This window comes from Astatotilapia calliptera, chromosome 7 (genome assembly GCF_964374335.1).
Source record: "Astatotilapia calliptera chromosome 7, fAstCal68.1, whole genome shotgun sequence".
NCBI lineage: Eukaryota > Metazoa > Chordata > Actinopteri > Cichliformes > Cichlidae > Astatotilapia > Astatotilapia calliptera.
The window spans coordinates 42,462,647-42,480,662 of record NC_137428.1 but is presented as its reverse complement, the minus strand read 5'-3'; the positions used below and the strand labels follow the sequence as shown (position 1 = coordinate 42,480,662).

At 37.7% G+C, this 18,016-nt stretch overlaps 1 protein-coding gene across 2 annotated transcripts in view; it reads right to left on the bottom strand.

Moving 5' to 3' along the window:
• The window catches only part of aass (aminoadipate-semialdehyde synthase), a 105,670-nt gene that overhangs the window by 4,674 nt on the left and 82,980 nt on the right, over positions 1–18,016 (bottom strand). For both annotated transcript variants that reach the window (XM_026174889.2, XM_026174888.2), the window contains exons 14-17: positions 5,143–5,264; positions 3,985–4,114; positions 3,609–3,719; positions 3,077–3,185 (exon numbers count right to left, since the gene is read on the bottom strand). In XM_026174889.2, the coding sequence (XP_026030674.1) occupies positions 3,077–3,185; positions 3,609–3,719; positions 3,985–4,114; positions 5,143–5,264 (472 nt within the window). The remainder of the gene's footprint in view (positions 1–3,076; positions 3,186–3,608; positions 3,720–3,984; positions 4,115–5,142; positions 5,265–18,016) is intronic.

The following is an 18,016-nucleotide window of genomic DNA, read 5'->3' as shown; positions in this document are numbered from 1 at the left end:
ATTAGAGGCAAAATGTTCTGGCCTAATGAAACAAAGATTTAACTCTTTGGTCTGAATACTAAGCTTCATGTCTGTTGGAAAATGTGAATTTAATATTTTTTTGAATAAGGCTGTAACATGACAAAATATCAAATACGTAAAGCACTGTAAATACTATCTGGATGCACTAAAGTGTATTTATAATGATACCAACAAATGTAATTTTTTACAGAAATGTCTAACAAAATTGTCCAAGCAAGGAATAGTTGTTAACCGGCAACCAGGTCACTGGCAGCCAAGGATCACTGATACACATCAGGAGAGAAGGCTGGCCCGTTTGGTTTGATTCAACAGACGAGCTACTGTAGCTCAAATTGCTGAAAAACGTACTGCTGATTAGAAAGGTGTCAGAATACAAAGTACATCACAGTTTGTTGCATATGGAGATGCATGGTTTCCAACAATGGGCACCCGAGCATCAGAACTGGACAATAGTGAAACTGAATAATGAAAGACAGTGGCCTTGTCTGATGAATTGCATTTTCTTTTACATTACGTGGCTGGCCGGGTACATTGTTTACCTTGGCAACACCTGGCACTAAGATGCATATGGGAAGAAGACAAGACATGGGAGCAGTGAGATGTTTTGGGCAATGTTCTGCTGGGAAACCATGGGTCTTGCCATCCATGAGGATGTTACTTTGAAACGTACCACCTACCTAAGCATAGTTGCAGATCATGTACACCCTCTAACCAAAACAATATTCCTTAATAGCTGTAGCCTTTTTGGAGCAGGATTGGTTTAAGGAGGACAAGAACGAGTTTGACCCTAACCCTAACCCTAACTCTCAACCTAATCAAGCTTAATAATCTGTGGCATATGCTGGACAAACAAGTCCTATTTATTCATATTTTTTAATACATTATATTATTTATATATCATAACAGTTGCCTTAAGGTGCTTTATATTGTAAAGAAGCTACAATTATGCAGAGAGAACCCCAACAATCAGATGAAACCCTATTAGCAAGTACTTGGCAGCAGTAGGAAGAAAAAACTTTATATTAACTGGAAGAAACCTCCAGCAGAACTAGGCTCAAGGAGGGTCTAGCCATCTGCCATGACCAGTTGGGATTTAAGGGACAAAAGACACCCTGTGGAAAGGAGCAAGAGATTAATAATAAGTAGTGATTAAAGGCAAAGTGGTGAATAAACACAGCGAGTGAAGAATAAATAATGTTATGCCTGATCAGTGTACCAAGTAATCCCTGTGATCTAATAGTTCAGGCTTTAATCTGATCCAAATATTCAGCTTCTAGTTTTTTGCATTTTTGGTCTTTGTGATGTTAAAGAGAGAGGATATTCTTACAGAGCTATCTCAAGCAAATGGCTATCTGTAAGTGAAGAAACCCAACCTACCTGCTCTTCAGTGCGTTTTTGTAATAGGAGTTGCCAATCAAAAGCAGTGTTGGGCAAGTTACTTTGAAAAAGTAATTAATCATAGTTACTAGTTACTTCTTCAAAAAAGTAACTGAGTTACAAGATTCTAAAAGTAATTAATTATTTGAAAAGTAACTACCGCGTTACTTTAAAAAAAAAAGTTTAAGCCTCTGGGGTCCAAGGGTATAATTGGCCATTTTAAACTACTTTTGATGTTTCCTCTATATTACACCTTTAAAAACTATTTACTTTGCCTTGTTTGGTCTCATCCTTTTCAGCACAACCTCACGTGTCTGAATTTATTTACATAACAATCAGCTCTTCTGCATTCAATAATATGCCACACAAATTATTTGTGCCACTCCAAATATTTCTGTCCACTATAAAGGAGAACATCACAGCCTGACACCTGCAGGTCTGACAGCAGCAGGTGTATCACTCCTTTTTGTACCTGGAGACAGCAGGTTCATTGTTCTGACACACAACACAAAACTATCCACAACACTACACACTAACTACACAAGACAACACATTAACTACACACTCCAAAAAACACGCATATATATTGTTTATCATGACTCTGGTTTTACGTGGCCTATCAACACAATTGCTTAAAGATGTAGCGCCCAGATTACTTACAGCTACTTCTGTGCAACTGATATGAGATGCGGTAAACTGAACACAGCTTCAACCGTCTGTTTGTTGAAAAATAGTAACGGACCGCATTTTCTTGTTATTAACTGTAATGGCGTTCTAACGATAGGAACAGTAATTAGTTAGATTACTCCTTACTGAAAAAAGTAACACCATTACTTGTAACGCTGTTATTCCCATCACTGATCAAAAGAGAAGTTTAAACGGAGTATGGCGTTACGGAGATGAGTTAAAACTGCTATTTCAGTCTGTGGTTAAACTTAGGGGCTGCACTTGTCTAGTCTAAGTTAAATAAGATTAGTCTCAAAACCTGAATGAGGCAAAGTCACTGTAATATAGTTCACAAATACAAACATGAAACTGAAAATGAGTATAATAGGTCCACTTTAAAGGAGTAATAGTAGGTAGACAATTTTCAATTAGAGAATATTTTTTTCCTATGGTCTCTGAATTCAGCAGCTGTGTGATCCATAATTGGTTAGTTTATGCTTAAAGAAAATCATGCGTGGAAACAAACCTGGCAAATCAGTGCTTACAGAATAACCATTGGATTCAGCTTCCACTGTATGCTGACTGACTGAATGATTGCATGAATAAGCAGGTCTACAGCTGTTCTTAATAAAGTTAGTGACAATTGTATTTATGTATCTGTCAAAGTCTGATCAGGTTAACCACTTGATATGACAGAAGCTGGCATGAATCATTAATCTTGAGTTGTGTCTAGTTTTAAAGTGTTCAGTCTGTCAGAACAATATTGGGTTCAATTTGTTTGTTTACATTACTAGTTTCTAAGAAAAAAACAAAACAAATTCCAGTTCAAAAACTCCACATTAGCCTGTGTCTGTCTGCTTGAACTGGAACCTGTGTGAAACTCAGCATGTGTTGAACATAAAACTTTCCATGTTGAGCCATAGTGTGACTGTCCATGTGTGTTTGAACACTGTTTATATGGCACACATACAGGTGCCAGATTTTCTATCTCAGTGTTGCAATGTTCACTCACAGTGCAGCTTTCAGCTTTGGCTTTGTTGATACACTCCATGGCCAACATGTGGTCGATGCCTGGGTCCAGTCCCATCTCATTCACGATCGTGATCCCTGCTTCTTCTGCACTAATACACACAAATGCATTCAACATGTAAATATGCATTTTCACTTTTCATGACTATATTTCTTAATAATATTAGGGGGGATCTTTTCTGTTTTATTTTATTCTATTTTTGCTATGCATTTCACTTTCTTATCAAAAGAAAAATAAGAAAATGTCATTATAAAATTCAAAGTTTAAACTTTAAAGTCACAGCTTTTTATCCCATAACCTTCAAACGTTTAGCCAGTGCAATAATTATGTGACACAATAAGAAACAAGACTAACATTTGCCTATACATTTGTGCATCCCAAATCCTATGCATATGTTTTACAATAATTTATTAATACTGCTGAGGATGATGTGCACACATAGGAAAATAATAGAGAAACATTTATTGAAAGTAATCCTGAATTCCTAACAGACTTCTGTGGACTTGATCATTACCTGCTCTGCAACGCCTTCATGGCAGGACTAAGGTAGCTGGCTGTCACCATGTTCACCTTCCTCTTTATACAGTGTTTGGCGATAAGCGGATGGAACGAGTAAGGCAGCAAGCTGAGGAGAAGATGAAGGGGTTGACTTAAGTATAAGCGGACTGATATTTTAATCTAATAATGTAATGTTAAATTGTAAAACAGTCCAAAAATAACTGGGCTCCATTAAATTACTTTGGAGATGAAATGATAAAAAAATAAAAAAGAATTTGTTTTGTGGTAATACATATTGTGGTAAAGTATTCATCTGGAATAAATGAAATCATTACAACTTTACACATTACTTAATAATTGCCACCAATGTTATATCTGTCCTGCTGCTATACCTGATGACCAAGTCATGATCTCTGACCAGAGAGTCTAGGTGTCCCTCTTGGCTGCTGACATCCAGCATGACAGGGATGGTGTTGGGGTATTTGGCTGCCAGCTCCTCTGCCTGGCTCAATAGCATCGATGCTAAACGCAAACAAAGAAACAATAACCACTGTTACACATAATTTTCTGGTCTTTGTCAACTTTCTCAGTTTCAGTTTTTTTTAAGACTTTAAGTAATGTACTCTTTATTGTGCTTATAACTGTTAATGTAAGCCACTCAGCTGGACTCAGCTGGAAGTTTGTGGTGTCTTTGTAATCTAGGCCAATTTAATGCAATTATCAATGAATATTGTGGCTCAGGGTTTCATTTATATGTTAGCTCAGTTAACGTGATGCACTGTGCTACCCAAGCTACCCAGAATATATCCATCTTCTAGATATAGTCAATGGCACTCATTATTATAATAATAACACCAAGATACCTAAAGTCCTAAGTTGGACAAGAACCCCAATGGTAAGATTTACACTTTAAGGGTAGTGTTAGAAGTGTTTTATGACTTTTACTAGAGATGAAACAATATGATTTATGATAAACTGTATCTAAGTGAACTTCCTCAGGCTAAAGGAATAAGTCACAGTTAAGCTTCTTAAAGATGAAAATATTTAAAATAGCAATGAAAGTCCTCTGACTCTCAGCCAAACTGCAGAAGTAAGTCTTCTTGGGGTCCAACATGGTAACAGAAATCTAACAGGCTAACCAGCATTAAGGTTGACACCAGTATACTGATGCAATGTTTTCACTCTGTTGATCTCCAAAGCCCCAAAACAATTTAATCTCAGTAGAAGTACATACATCTATGTTAAGAGGGAAAACATGGTCAGTCAGTAACCTGCACTGCTTACAGTTACCTTTTGGCAGAGTTGAGTAAACACTGACTAACACTGTTCAAGGTTGTGATGTGTCCATTAGATGGGGTATACAAATCTCTCACTCCTCATAATACTTTCAAAGAGACCAAACTAACCCTTTATAAAAATATTAAACATTGACCGTTGGTTTCATTATTTATCTGAAAATGATAAACTTGACAATAAAGACTGACATGAATTTTAATCCCACAAAAGCCCAGAACATTTCAGTCTTAATAAAGTTTAACAGGCAAACTCACCCACAGTAACCTGGGTGCCCTGATCACGGGTCAGATACTCCACAACAGGTCCAGACACATATCCTGAACCCAACAGCAGAACTCGCTTCATGCCGGCCTTCTTCATGATCTGAGTTTTCTCCCTTAAGAACATCAGACAGGCTGGGTTATTATGGTAAAGCATGACAACATTTCAATTTCTGAGCCTCCAAGTGGGAAAGTTACATACTGAACTCCACAGATTTGAGTTCAGTACCTAAAACTAGAGATGGCACGATACCACTTTTTTATGTCCGATACCGATATCATAAATTTGGATATCTGCCGATACCGATATGAATCCGATATAGTGTGTTTTTAATCAATAAAACTGTTTTTTTAATATCTTGCTGCATTTTGTATAAGTTCATACTCAAGTTTAAATAAACAACAACACTAAAGCTATTCTGTTATACCTGTATGTAAAAAAATACACTGCACCCAAAATATTTCATAGTTCAGCAATACTGATCAATCTAATAAACTTAAACCTACTCCATCCTCCCTATTCTAGTATTTTAAAGAATACTTAGCAGAAATATTAAGCAACCTAACTAATAGGGTTGCAAACTCCCAGCAAAAAAAAAAAAATACCTACACCTCATGATGCTTAATCGACATAATCAACTTTAATTTGATGCAGTGTGAAAAAAAAATGCACAGAATTAAATTATTTTTCAAGAATAATTAAATAGATTCAACATCTTCCTTCAACAGAATTGCAGACTGCACAGATGGTACCTTCCCAAAGGAAAAAGCACTATAGCTTACTAGGGTATATTAGACTTATTAGTTACTATATACAGTAATTGACTTCTATACATTTTACATAAGATTAAAACTTTGGGTGTAAGATTCAGATAATTATTTATTAAAAGCTAGACATTTTAAATGAGAATAAGAAAGAAAAGTATGTCTTTGTGCCCCCTTTTCCCTGTTAATGCCCTATCGGCCCCCCTGGCTAAACTTTGCTAGATCCGCCCCTGCACAGTTACCAGCGTCAGCTACGTAAAAAAAGATCCTGGTGTAGAAAGTAATATTAAATAAATTCTAACAACAGCTTATCAAGGTTAAACGTGCTGCAGTTGTTCAGCCGCTGGTTTCCTCTTTCTGGCACGAAGTAGGCGATAAACAAACAAGAGAGTCACGACAGAAAAGCCGATCAGCTGATCATTAAGGAGTTTCATGATTGAAGTAGCAGCAAGAAGAGGCAGTCGCTCCAGGTATTGGTTGTTAAGCTTAACGCGGGAATGCTTTACAAACATTCACACTTGCTTTACTTCTCTCTGGGATAACTTTCTCAGAGATGAAATGCTGGTTTGGTAGCGAGGCTCCAAATACACCCAGCCGCTCTATCATGTGAGCATACTGCTCCGACTTGCTAAGGTTATAAGCCGAGTTACGCCGTGTTGCAAGTTTTGTGAGGTGCTTTTTTGATATTTAATGGATCGGATTACATTTTTATTTCTATCCAATATCCGATCCAGTAATTTACGTCAGTATCGGACCGATACCGATACGTAATATCGGATCGGTCGATCTCTACCTAAAACATGAGATTTCAAAAACTGAAGCACAGCATACCTAGGATATCAGATATGGATATTTGTTGCAAATAAAAAAGGAACACCAGAGATGCAGTTCATGAAACTCTGATTCCTTGCTCATTCATCTGTTTGCACTGATCATGTTTGCACTGATCACCACCTGCACTCATGTATATATCTATCTACTTAGCACTTTTAATTCTTATTTTTATGTCTATTTAAGCGTTATATGACAGTATGTTTGCACTAAGTACCGCAGCAATTTCCTAATGTTGTAAACCTGCTCAACATTTGGCAATAAAACCCTTTCTGATTCTGATTAATGTTTCCATCTGATCCTTAAAACTGTATGATTTGACTGGAACAACACAAATTACAGGTTTTCTGGTCGAATCATTTAAAGCAACAAATAAAAGTTTTAGATGACGAAGCTGTCAATACAATTCCGTCATATTTTGTCAGTTCCGTTGGAGCAGCCTTTCAACGCCTCTCTCTGTCTCTCGCTAGCAAAGTTGACCCAGACAACAAAGTAAAGCTAGTTTTCAGCTACGAGCACGACACAAACCCGACGTATTAGCCAGAGGTCCCTTTACTATGGTTCGGAGCCGTGGACCTGTTTTATATACGCGTGGAATAGTTTTCCATACGAGATCGCTGCAAAAAGTGCAGCCTTACGTAATGTCCACCCTACTGTTACTCATTTTATATTAAGATTTAAAAATCTAGTTGGCACTGGTATGACAAGTAGCCTTCAGTAATAGTAATAAATCACACAGCAATAGTTAGGGATGGGTACTGGTGTTCTGACATAAACGGTAGTAACCAGACCGAAAAGCAGCGCACATTTCGGTGCTTTTTTTTTCCTGAGCTGTGATACACTTCTAGCCAATCATTTTACGTTTCCGAGGATAGTAGGCGGGCCCAGGTACGTACGTTCTTTTAGAGCAGAGCTACAGATTAAAAATGCCCAAGGCGAAGCGGTCAAAAGTCTGGCTGTACTTCACAGCAAAAGATGCAAACTCAGCAGCTTGCAACAAGTGCTTTAAGCTGATACTGTGATACTGTCAAAGGAGGTAACACCTCAAATCCGATGAAATACCTGGCGATGCATAGAGGGCTTTTTTTTTAAAAGCCGAGAAATGCGCCGTATTTGATAGCTTGCTGCGAGACCTCACACTGAACGCATCTACTGCGGGTGTGGTGCCTGTTATCAGACCCGGAGTTAGCAACATCCCCCCAAAAACACGAAGAGGAGAGTCCTGGCCCCTAGCCCTGCCAGTGTAGCAGAAATGATGAGGATGCAGCAGCAGCCGTTCTTCTCTGCGTGAGTAGCTTAATGTTGTTCGTGTGTAATTTACGTTGAGTAGACTAACCACGTTATTACTTTAATGCATGTAAGGTGAACTAGCAAACATCATCATAGCTACATGCGGCTGTCTTCTTGTTTGATGGCAGATACTCCCTTCACCCTGGCTAAAAAGGCTAAAATGACCAAAGAAAAAGAGGGAAACAGCTAAACATGAGAGGTTTTTGGACAAAGTTTGTGTTTTTTCCATTGTTTAAGCACTGCTTCCAGCCAAGAGTGATACCATATATGCCCCATAGCTGCAGAAAAGGCTAACATTGTTATCTTTTTACAAAAAAACAGCTGAACATGAGAGGTTTTTGGACCAATTTTGTGTTCTCCATTCTTTAAGCACCGGTTTGAGCACCGTTTGAGCATCGGCACCGTTTCAAAAGTACCGATTTGGCACCGGTATCGGATAAAACCTAAACGATACCCATCCCTGGCAATAGTACATTCATGTTGTTGTAAAAAGCATGATAATATATTAAGTAATCTAAAGTATTCAGAATACATTACTCTCACTGAGTAACGTAACGGAATACGTTACAAAATACATTTTGGGGCATGTAATCTGTAATATATAGTGGAATACATTTTAAAAGTAACCTTCCTAACACTGTTAAAATCTTTATTTTTGAAAAAATGAATTCAGTCATTAATAGTTATGGTTAAACAAATGCTTGGCTTAACAAAATGTCCACCTACTGTTACTCATTTATATTATGATTTTAACATCTAGTTGGTATTGGTATGGTGAGTAGCCTTCAGTAATAGTAATAAATCACACAGCAATAGTACATTCATGTAGTTGTAAAGTATTCAGAATACATTACTTCTATAATCTTTGGTGGAATACATTTTAAAAGTAACCTTCCCGACACTGTCAACAGGTTAGCACCTCATACCACAGTGCAGCAAAGCAGTCTCATGAGCGCTGGGAAGGACGAGCCCAAAACAGACAGTGTAGGAGATGACAAGGTTAGTAATTGTATGGTGAAAATTATAATTTCAGTTATCTTGATTGGCAAAAGAAAAGTAAATACAAAATCTGCTTCTCACATATAGGGTATTTCCAAGATTTTTTTTTCAAAACTTCTCCAATTTCTTTCATTACAGCTGTCCTGTGCCAGATGTTCTGTTGACCCACAGTGAGAGGCATCATTTCACAAACACCAGGAAGACTGAAACTCATCGCCGGGATCAAGCAGGGCTCGTGATCTTCACCAGCAGCTCCCTCACAAGAAGGATAAACCCAGCATTTCATGAACACTGATGGAGACCTTTGCTTTGTGTAATGTTAGAAGTACTCAGATAATCCTCAGAGGGTCTGGACTTTTACATAATAGAATAGAATAGAATAGAATAGAATTCAACTTTATTGTCATTGCACATGCACATGGCAACGAAATCCAGTTTGCATCCATCCAGAAGTGCTTTAGCCATGATATAGATATATTACAATATATATTAGCAATAATATAGATATGTAAGTATATTACAGAAATAGGTCTATTATGGTATGTTATAATGTACACGGTATGAAGTATGTTAAGAATATTCTATAACTATAAGTATGTACAGGCTGTAGTGAGTACAAGCTATGTACAGGATATGAACAGGATATAAATATGTAATAAAAAACTATACAGAAATCTGAGATATACAGTTATACAGAAATGTGAACTATGCAAGTTATAAACAGTTGTAGGATTAAAAATTATCGTATGTACAGAATGATTATTTACACAGAACTATACAGTAGTGCAGTTAAGTAATAGCTATAGCTATAAGCTATAGTAATAGCTTTAAGTCCTGTAGAAAGTTAAATATGTTGTGCTCACTGGTTACTGTGGTATGAATGACTCTGAATTACTTTATGATAAATAACACTATTGCCTAAAAACAGTGAAAGAATTCCAGATCACAAGTTTTTAGTTCAAATACAAGTAACAACCTTTGACTTTAATCAGGTTTTATTTAATTGTGTCAGAGAAAACATCATGTGCTCTTCATGTAGCTGAGTACATTCAGTGTTTAAAACAGAAGTTGTGCAGGTCTGAGATCAGCAATTTTCTGAAACACCAAACTGAGGTACTGTTAATGCTGATGTACACAGTTACACGGGTGATTAATCCTTCTGACTTTTTGTCTTTAAATTTATCAATAAAACAGCTGCAGCTTTCACTGACAGCACATGTGGTACTTTAACCTTTGTACTGTTTTCTTCAGTTAATTTTGGAGTTACTACAAAGATTGAAGATATAGGATGATCTGTCTGCTGTCACTGGGTGGTGCTGAGGTCTGAATCTGAGGACGGCTCCTGTAATCACAAACAGAACAGAATGATCACAAACTGAAATATAAAGTTTATCTTTCAAATCTGAAATAGAGCTGTTCCTTCTCTGTCCTCACACACTCGGGATCTGAAGTTGTTCAGTCCTACAGTTCTGCCGACAGCTGACATATGAGCTGTTTATTTTTTATTTGTTTTAAAGACCTTATATACTAACACATTTTCTAATATCATGTTTACCTTTGAGTTGTTGATACTTTATAAATGGACATCTGCAAAGATGAGATGATGGAGCTAGGTAGCTAGCTAAGGACCTAAATTACGGATTAGTTTACAAACACATTTAACTTACCAAAAATAATGCGGTGGGGCCTCAGGTCCTCCTGTCCGGTAGTCCAATTTACTGAAGAACACCTCAGGCTGTCACTTTGAAATAGTCGGTAATGTAAACGCTGGACCTCTCAGCATCTGCCATTCCCGAACAGACACGTGCAAGTTTGTCCGTGACCACAGCCGCGTCGTCAGTGTTTTCTCCAGTCATTGGTCAGCATTATAATATATGCAAATACATGCAAAATCTTGCATTGAAACTGAAAAAAAAAATTGTAAGCGAAAACAAAAAAATTACAGTTTCAATTAATTTTTTTTCAGTTTCAATGCAAGATTTTTCAGTACATTTATTTCAGTTACAATATTTTTTTTCGGTTTCGTTTCAAGGTGGCATCGTTCTGATTCCATAGTCTTTCCCTTTTCACGTAAATGGCCTCTGTGTTGTGCCATCCGCTTTGTCAGAGGTTGGGAGAGTATTCCAGTGTGTACAGCTGATCTGGGACTGCTGCAATGATCTGGTGTCCACATCGGATGGGAGGTAAGCATGGGAGGAGGCGTTGGATTCGGGGGAGGGAGAGTGATAGTGAGGACGTATCAGTATCAGTGTACATGTTTCATGCGTGTGCATGTGTGTGTGTGTGTATCCCATGTTCATCTGAGAGAAAGTGTCACCACACCCGGTTAAGCGAAGGTCAACAGTCTCTGTAGTGTTCTGTTGCAGAGTGTAGCAACTCTGGTTAAACACTAAGCTAAACCTCTCTCAATGAATACATGAGTCTGAGTAGACGTGACTTTTTACTCAGAATCTTCATTTGACAAGCGGTGAAAACTGTGGTTGAAAAGACATAAATATTGTATCACGAAATAACTCAAAATATGACTTTACATCTTCGTGTTAGCTTGAGCAACAGTAATGATCATCAAAAGGAATGCCTTTTTTAACATGTACATATCAACCTCCATGAATCACAAATAAAATATAATTTTTAACAAATACCGCTATTTATGCCTTTTTAACACCTTCATCATGAAATATATACACTTACGGAGTTGCCTGAACGATGTTCCCAAGTGGATGGCTGTGGATAAGCCTCAGAGCAAAACCGCATGTCACTCTCCCTCTTAGAGCAACCAGGATGAGGAATTAAACAGGAAATGAAGCAATACAGGGAACCCACCAGGAAGTGAGGTTATTAGCAAGTTCACCTTCAAAATTAAATCTTCTTAACATGTTTAACTCTTTTTACTGTTCTTTTTAACTTAACTACAAACAAATTAATTATTTTAAAGCAAACATTAAAGATAAATGACGTAAATGCCTTTGAGGCATCACAGTCTCCAGTGGATCCAGGTGGCCTTGAAGGAGGTACAAAGAATTCTGACAACAATCCTGTTATCATGGGAAGAATTTGTTGTTCCAGTCAGCTTCAACCTTGGTAGGCCTTCAGCTGGTGCCAGGGGGGCCGCATGAAGTGAATGTTTGGGTTTAGTGTGAACAACTTCATCCAATTTTTACAGTTGGTCTAATGTCCATCATGGCAATGTTCCCTCTAAGCTGCGCGCGTGCGCACTGCTGGCATGGTCTCTGCGCACAGAAAAAAAATCTAACCAGAATTGAAATTAAAATTAATACTTTAACAATTCTGTTTTGCATTGTTAGTCAGTAAGTGACTGGCTGCTCCAGTATGGGATTAGAACGATGCCACCTTATCCCATAGTCCAGCCAATAATGCGATTCACATTCGTATATACGCAGCTAATCAACGTCGTTGACAGGCTATGACAGCGTCCTTATGTGCTGACACTGGTGTTTTAGCCAGCAAACCGGCTGATAAGGAGTGAAGCCACGTTAATGTCAACGCGCACAACCATTGGAGATGTGAGCAGGACAGACGGAACAATTGAAGGAAAAAGTGTGGACTTTATACCAGTTTTTAAATTGTGTTGATAGGCCACGTAAAACCAGAGTTATGATAAAAATATATGCAATGTTTGGTTTTCTTCCTGAATACTATCGTTGTTTATATTTAGTGCGGGAAGAAATGGTAAAAACAGCGTTTTATACGGAAAACACTCAAAAGCTTGTGAGCAAAAACAAAACCAAAAAACCCCACCCTTTCCTATTGGTGGAAAAATGTACCATGCCAACCAATCCAAAAAATGATATGGCAACATTAGGGGTGCAACGATATTCGTATCGATATTGAACCGTTCGATACAGTGCTTTCGGTTCGGTACGCATATGTATCGAACAATACAACATTTGTAATTTATTTTATCAACTTTCCTTCTGATGATGCTGTCTGTGTTGAGCGCTCAGTGAATCTGCGCTCGACAGTGCAGCCTAGGCGGAGTAGTCGAACGCAGATTCAGTGAGCGCAGGGCAAGCTAGCGAGACAGAAGTTAAGCTCTCCTTGCAACATGGCAAATTGAACCTCCCCCACCCTCATTCAGATCTGGTGTTTGGAATTATTTTGGTTTTCATGTGACGTATGACCCTGAAGGTAAGCGCGTCATGGACAAAAGTAAAACAGTATGTTGGATGTGCCACGCAATGCTCAATTACATGGGTGGGAGCTAGTGTGTTAGCGCAGTTAGCTCGTTAACGTGTTGGCCGTCCAGCCCCACGCATGGGGCGATCCGCGGTAGCTCGTTAACGGAGATTTGCCGTGTTGTGGTGTTAAGGTCATTTCAACGAGATTAACGCTGACAGCACTAGTGGGAACACAACGAATATGACTGCACATTTATGCTGACATCATCCTAGTGCAAAGACAAGTGGAAGCAGACAAAAACAACAAGCGCGCATGCTACAAACTTTACCCGAGTCATTTAGACAGCTGTTAGCACAGGATTCTCCTTATGGGGACCTGATATGTTTAATATGCTGCTGAGAATATAGCCCAGAAGAAGCGGATAGTATAGCTTTTATTTTGGAAAGAGCCATTTCTCTGTAATAAACTCTCTTTTCCAAAGATGAGTGATTCCTCGATCAGATATTTTTTTTTTATTACTTTGTTATTTCAGCGACATTCAATTTAAAAACTGTACTTTTGAGTTAAAATATATATTTATAATTTTAATAAATGACAAATTAAAAAGGCATGAACATTTTTTTTGTATCGAAAAAATATCGAACCGTGGCACCAAAGTATCGAACCGAACCGAATTGTGAATTTTGTGTATCGTTGCACCCCTAAGCAACATGGTATTTTGTTGTTTAGGAAGGGGGAAGTTTTAGGAGTGACGGCGGTGTTTTGAGATGTGAGAGATTTGCGACGTTTAGCGCAAATCATGTGTAGTTAGTGTGTTTTGTTGTGTAGTTAGTGTGTAGTGTAGTCAATAGTTTTGTTGTGTGTGTCAGAACAATGAGGCGACTGCTGAACGTTACAGGTGTTACAGGAGTGATACATCTCCTGTGGTCAGGCCTGCAGGTATCAGGCTGTCGTTCTCCTTTATCTCATAGTGGACAGAAATTATTTTTTGGAGGGGCACAAATAATTTGTGTGGCATCAAATTTGATGCAGAACAGCTGATTGTTTTGTAAATAGTTTGAAATGCTTATTTAAAAAAAAGCCTTGGCTGCATTTTTACGTAAACAGCTGCAAAAACTTTGTTGTTTGCATAACTCAGTTACTTTTTTGAAAAAGTAACTATATAATTAATTGCCCAACATTGGTCATTATATACTGTATTTTGCAGACGGAGTTACAGGACTCTCTCCCAGACCACAAACTCGTGATCATAATACAAGTCAGAGCTTTATATAAAAAAAAGAAAAAAAGGAAAAAAAAAGAAAGTTGTGTTTTCAAAATTCAAGTTATTTTTACTGTGTTAACATACCAGGTCATGAACAAGATTCTTTTTAAATTTTCGTTGTAAGTGGGCTAAAGCAGTTAATTAAAAGTAGCTAACATAAATGTAAACACTGTAATTTGATTATTTTAATAAACCATGTAACTTGATGCTGGCGTGACCACAGTGCTGTTGCTCACAGTGGTCCAAGAGACTGCTCAGGGAGTTTGTGTGTTCGCTCAGACACACGAAAAATTAGAGGGAACATTGATGACTGGTCACCAATTATCTCAATTCCCGTTGTTCTTCTCCAATATGTTATCCATATTGCGTTCAAAACACAGTCTGAGTACTCACAGCCCTGCCTATCATGTCGGCCAGCCTTGTGGGATTTTGAACAGCTATAGCCACTTCTTGTTCTTTGATAAGCCAGATCCGAGCCAGCTCCAATCAGCCAGAACTCTGTTATCGTGGTTCCGAATTGGTAGATGTTGTTCATTGTCCTCCATCGAGAGTGTCGCCAGACACACAACGCAATCGACCATCGAGTATCTGGCAGCAAACGTCTCCGCAGGACAATCTGGCTCTCCCAAGCCCAGCAAGGTGTCAATTCCGTTACGGGAACAGTTGATCAAATCCATAATTCTTTAGGTTTTAGAGAACAAGACTGAGAAACTCTTTGAGGGTTAGAGTTAGAAGAGACTAGACTAAAAGATAGAAGCAGCAGCCGGGAAGATAAGGGAGGGAGAGGGGAAAGATGCGTCCGCCTCCTCTGAGAGTCAAAGAGGGTAATGTGTAGAAAGGTTTGAATCAATGTCTTAGTTATTTACAATACAGTGTGTACAAAGTCAAAATGGCAGCAATAGGTAGCAAACTGTATGACTGATGAAGAATTGGACAGAATTCAGACAAGAGGAAGGCTAGCAGTGGAGAAAGTGGGTGAAACATGGGAAAAAAATAGGTAAAAATCCTGGCGGCCACCAGTGCTTCTCCTCAACCTTTGCTTAATGCAAGCCAATGATATGATCTTTCTAAATGGAGTAAGACATTTCTACAACGACAGGATGTATGTTTTCCATTGTGATTGTTTAATGAGAAGCACCGTATTATTTAGGGTTCAATAGCCCAATTAAAACCAATCAATCATAGCAATAATTCTCCAATGGGAGATCATTTGTTTAGTTAGATCTAGGTTGGTACTTTTCTTGTCAGGCAGTGCATTTTTGTTTAAATTGGAAGTAAATAATAAAAATGTCAGAAAGAAGCATTTATAGTACATTATATTATAATGCATAATACACAATACATTAACTGTTAGTAAGATTTAAAAAGCCAGGTAACCTATGAGTATGCCTCATTTAAATATTACTATGTATATTCCTTTTTATGTATTTGGGTTTTTTTTCTGTTTTGTTAAAGGAATCTCTGGCATCATAAAAGTAGTGACTTGTGATTAAACAACGTGACAATGAAAGCCATGCTCTGGAAAACCCAGAGTAGGACTTTTAATCAAATTATATATCCTTCTTAAAATATCTGCTAGATTCAGTAAAAAAAAATCAGTTTGTGATTTTGCAGGCAGGATCCCCTCAACATTACACCAGCACCACCACCAATATTATTGGATGATTGAGGCACCCAGAGTGACCTGTGGGATTAAGATCCCATCACCCCCCTCAAATCCCCCCCGGAGTCAAACCCGTGGGCTTGTTATCGCTGGCCTAATTGGAAACCGCATTGCACAAATGCTCTAGCCACAGCGGGACTGACTGTAGGTCTGCCTGGCACTTGTATTCTTAATTAAAAAAGAAAAGGCAGACATTCACTCAGGAGGATTACCCCCTAAGTTTACATATCTTAAGGAGCCAAATTCAGTCAAAAGGATTAAAAATTTGATGGCATGGCTTGTCTCGAAAAATTATACTTAGGATCAGTTAAGAAAAAAAACTCATCAGGTCTTAGAGCTGGCCTAAATATGACCAAATGGAAGGCTTTGGTGACCATGGATTCACTGAGGATGGTGAAAAGAGGATGAGATACCTCCAAGCAAGCTGTTCCTACAGCCTTCGAGAAAAAAATGCATACAGTCTGATTGTTAATGATTAATAAAAATATTCTTTGGTTAAACGTAATAAAGTCATAGATCTGTCAATAGATCCAACAAACACATTCAAATATTTGTAAATACAACTCTTGCGAACATGTAAAAAAAAGCTAAGACTGCAGAAAAATAAGCAAATCAATTACAAATAATCAACAGATCTGAGAAAATAATTATAGCAGATTTAAAACCATTCCTAAATGCTATATGCTATAAATGTGATTTCCCAGATGACGAATGCTAAATGTGCAAATGATTATATTTTCATGTTTTTGAGAAATCTCCTTTATACAGAGCCAGACTGAATTGACTTCTGTGACTTTGGTACTAGAAAAAAGCATTAGATCACAGGGCATGTTTACTTACAAGTCTAAGCTTCAAAATGTTTTACATTTGTAAGTGACTGGCTGGACCCACAGTTTGCTAATAAGCTGCCATAAGTTAACTGCAGATCTGACATGTAATAATAAGAACATGCAATATTAAATAGCTAGATTTGTTGCCTGGGCATGTAAAGTAGATGCTAACATAAACAAGTAAACCTGTCCTCAATGTTAGTCTTCAAACTTACTTAATGTAGCAGATAAGACAAAAAATATTCCAGTACTATTTTCAGACATTGCTGATGTAGAGAAAATGGAGAAAATGTACAAATCTGATGTTATTTGAACGCTGTCTTTTTCCATAGTCACAAGCAATGAACCGTTTTATGTTATTATGTTATGTTATTTGTACTCATTTACTTAAAGACACTTGAAAAAAAAAATTGTATTCTTTTAAGATAAATCATCTCTACAAAACTCCTAAGTGCAGTCAAGGTTCCCCTGTTAACAGTGGAATTCTAGCAGTTATATCCTGCCTCCAGTCTTTGTCCTAGCTTTTATTTATGCACAGAAGTAAAACTGGTATTGATTATATCTGTTATATCTGTTGATTACATTTTACATCTGATTACACCTCAAAAGAACCTGTATGTTAACACCAGACAAAACAAGACAGAAAGACTCAGCATAATGAGTGATTGGGTTTTTAGTGTAAAAGAGTAGAAAAGATATGTCTACCACTTGGTGAGTGCATATTCCAGCTTCTGGAGTTAGTTAGCGGAGATGGCCTATTTAGCATGCTAGCTAAGTAAGGTGTTAATGCAGGCACAGCAGACACCAGAAGGCAGCACATAGTAATGGTTTGTTACTATGAACAAAGATCCTCAAACTTCACAAATGACAATTCTAGGAAAGGATTACTTAAGGAATGCAACAGCAGAAACGGCACACTAGAAACCAAGTTAATAACTGAGGTTAACAAGCTCTACAATTTAGAAATTCAGAGCTGGTGAGCTATTGCACCTTTCCTGTAATCGTTAGACATTGTATCTTACTCATAGAATGTTTTAACAGGTTTGATGAACATTTAAAATAAGAATTACATTCAAACGAAGCATT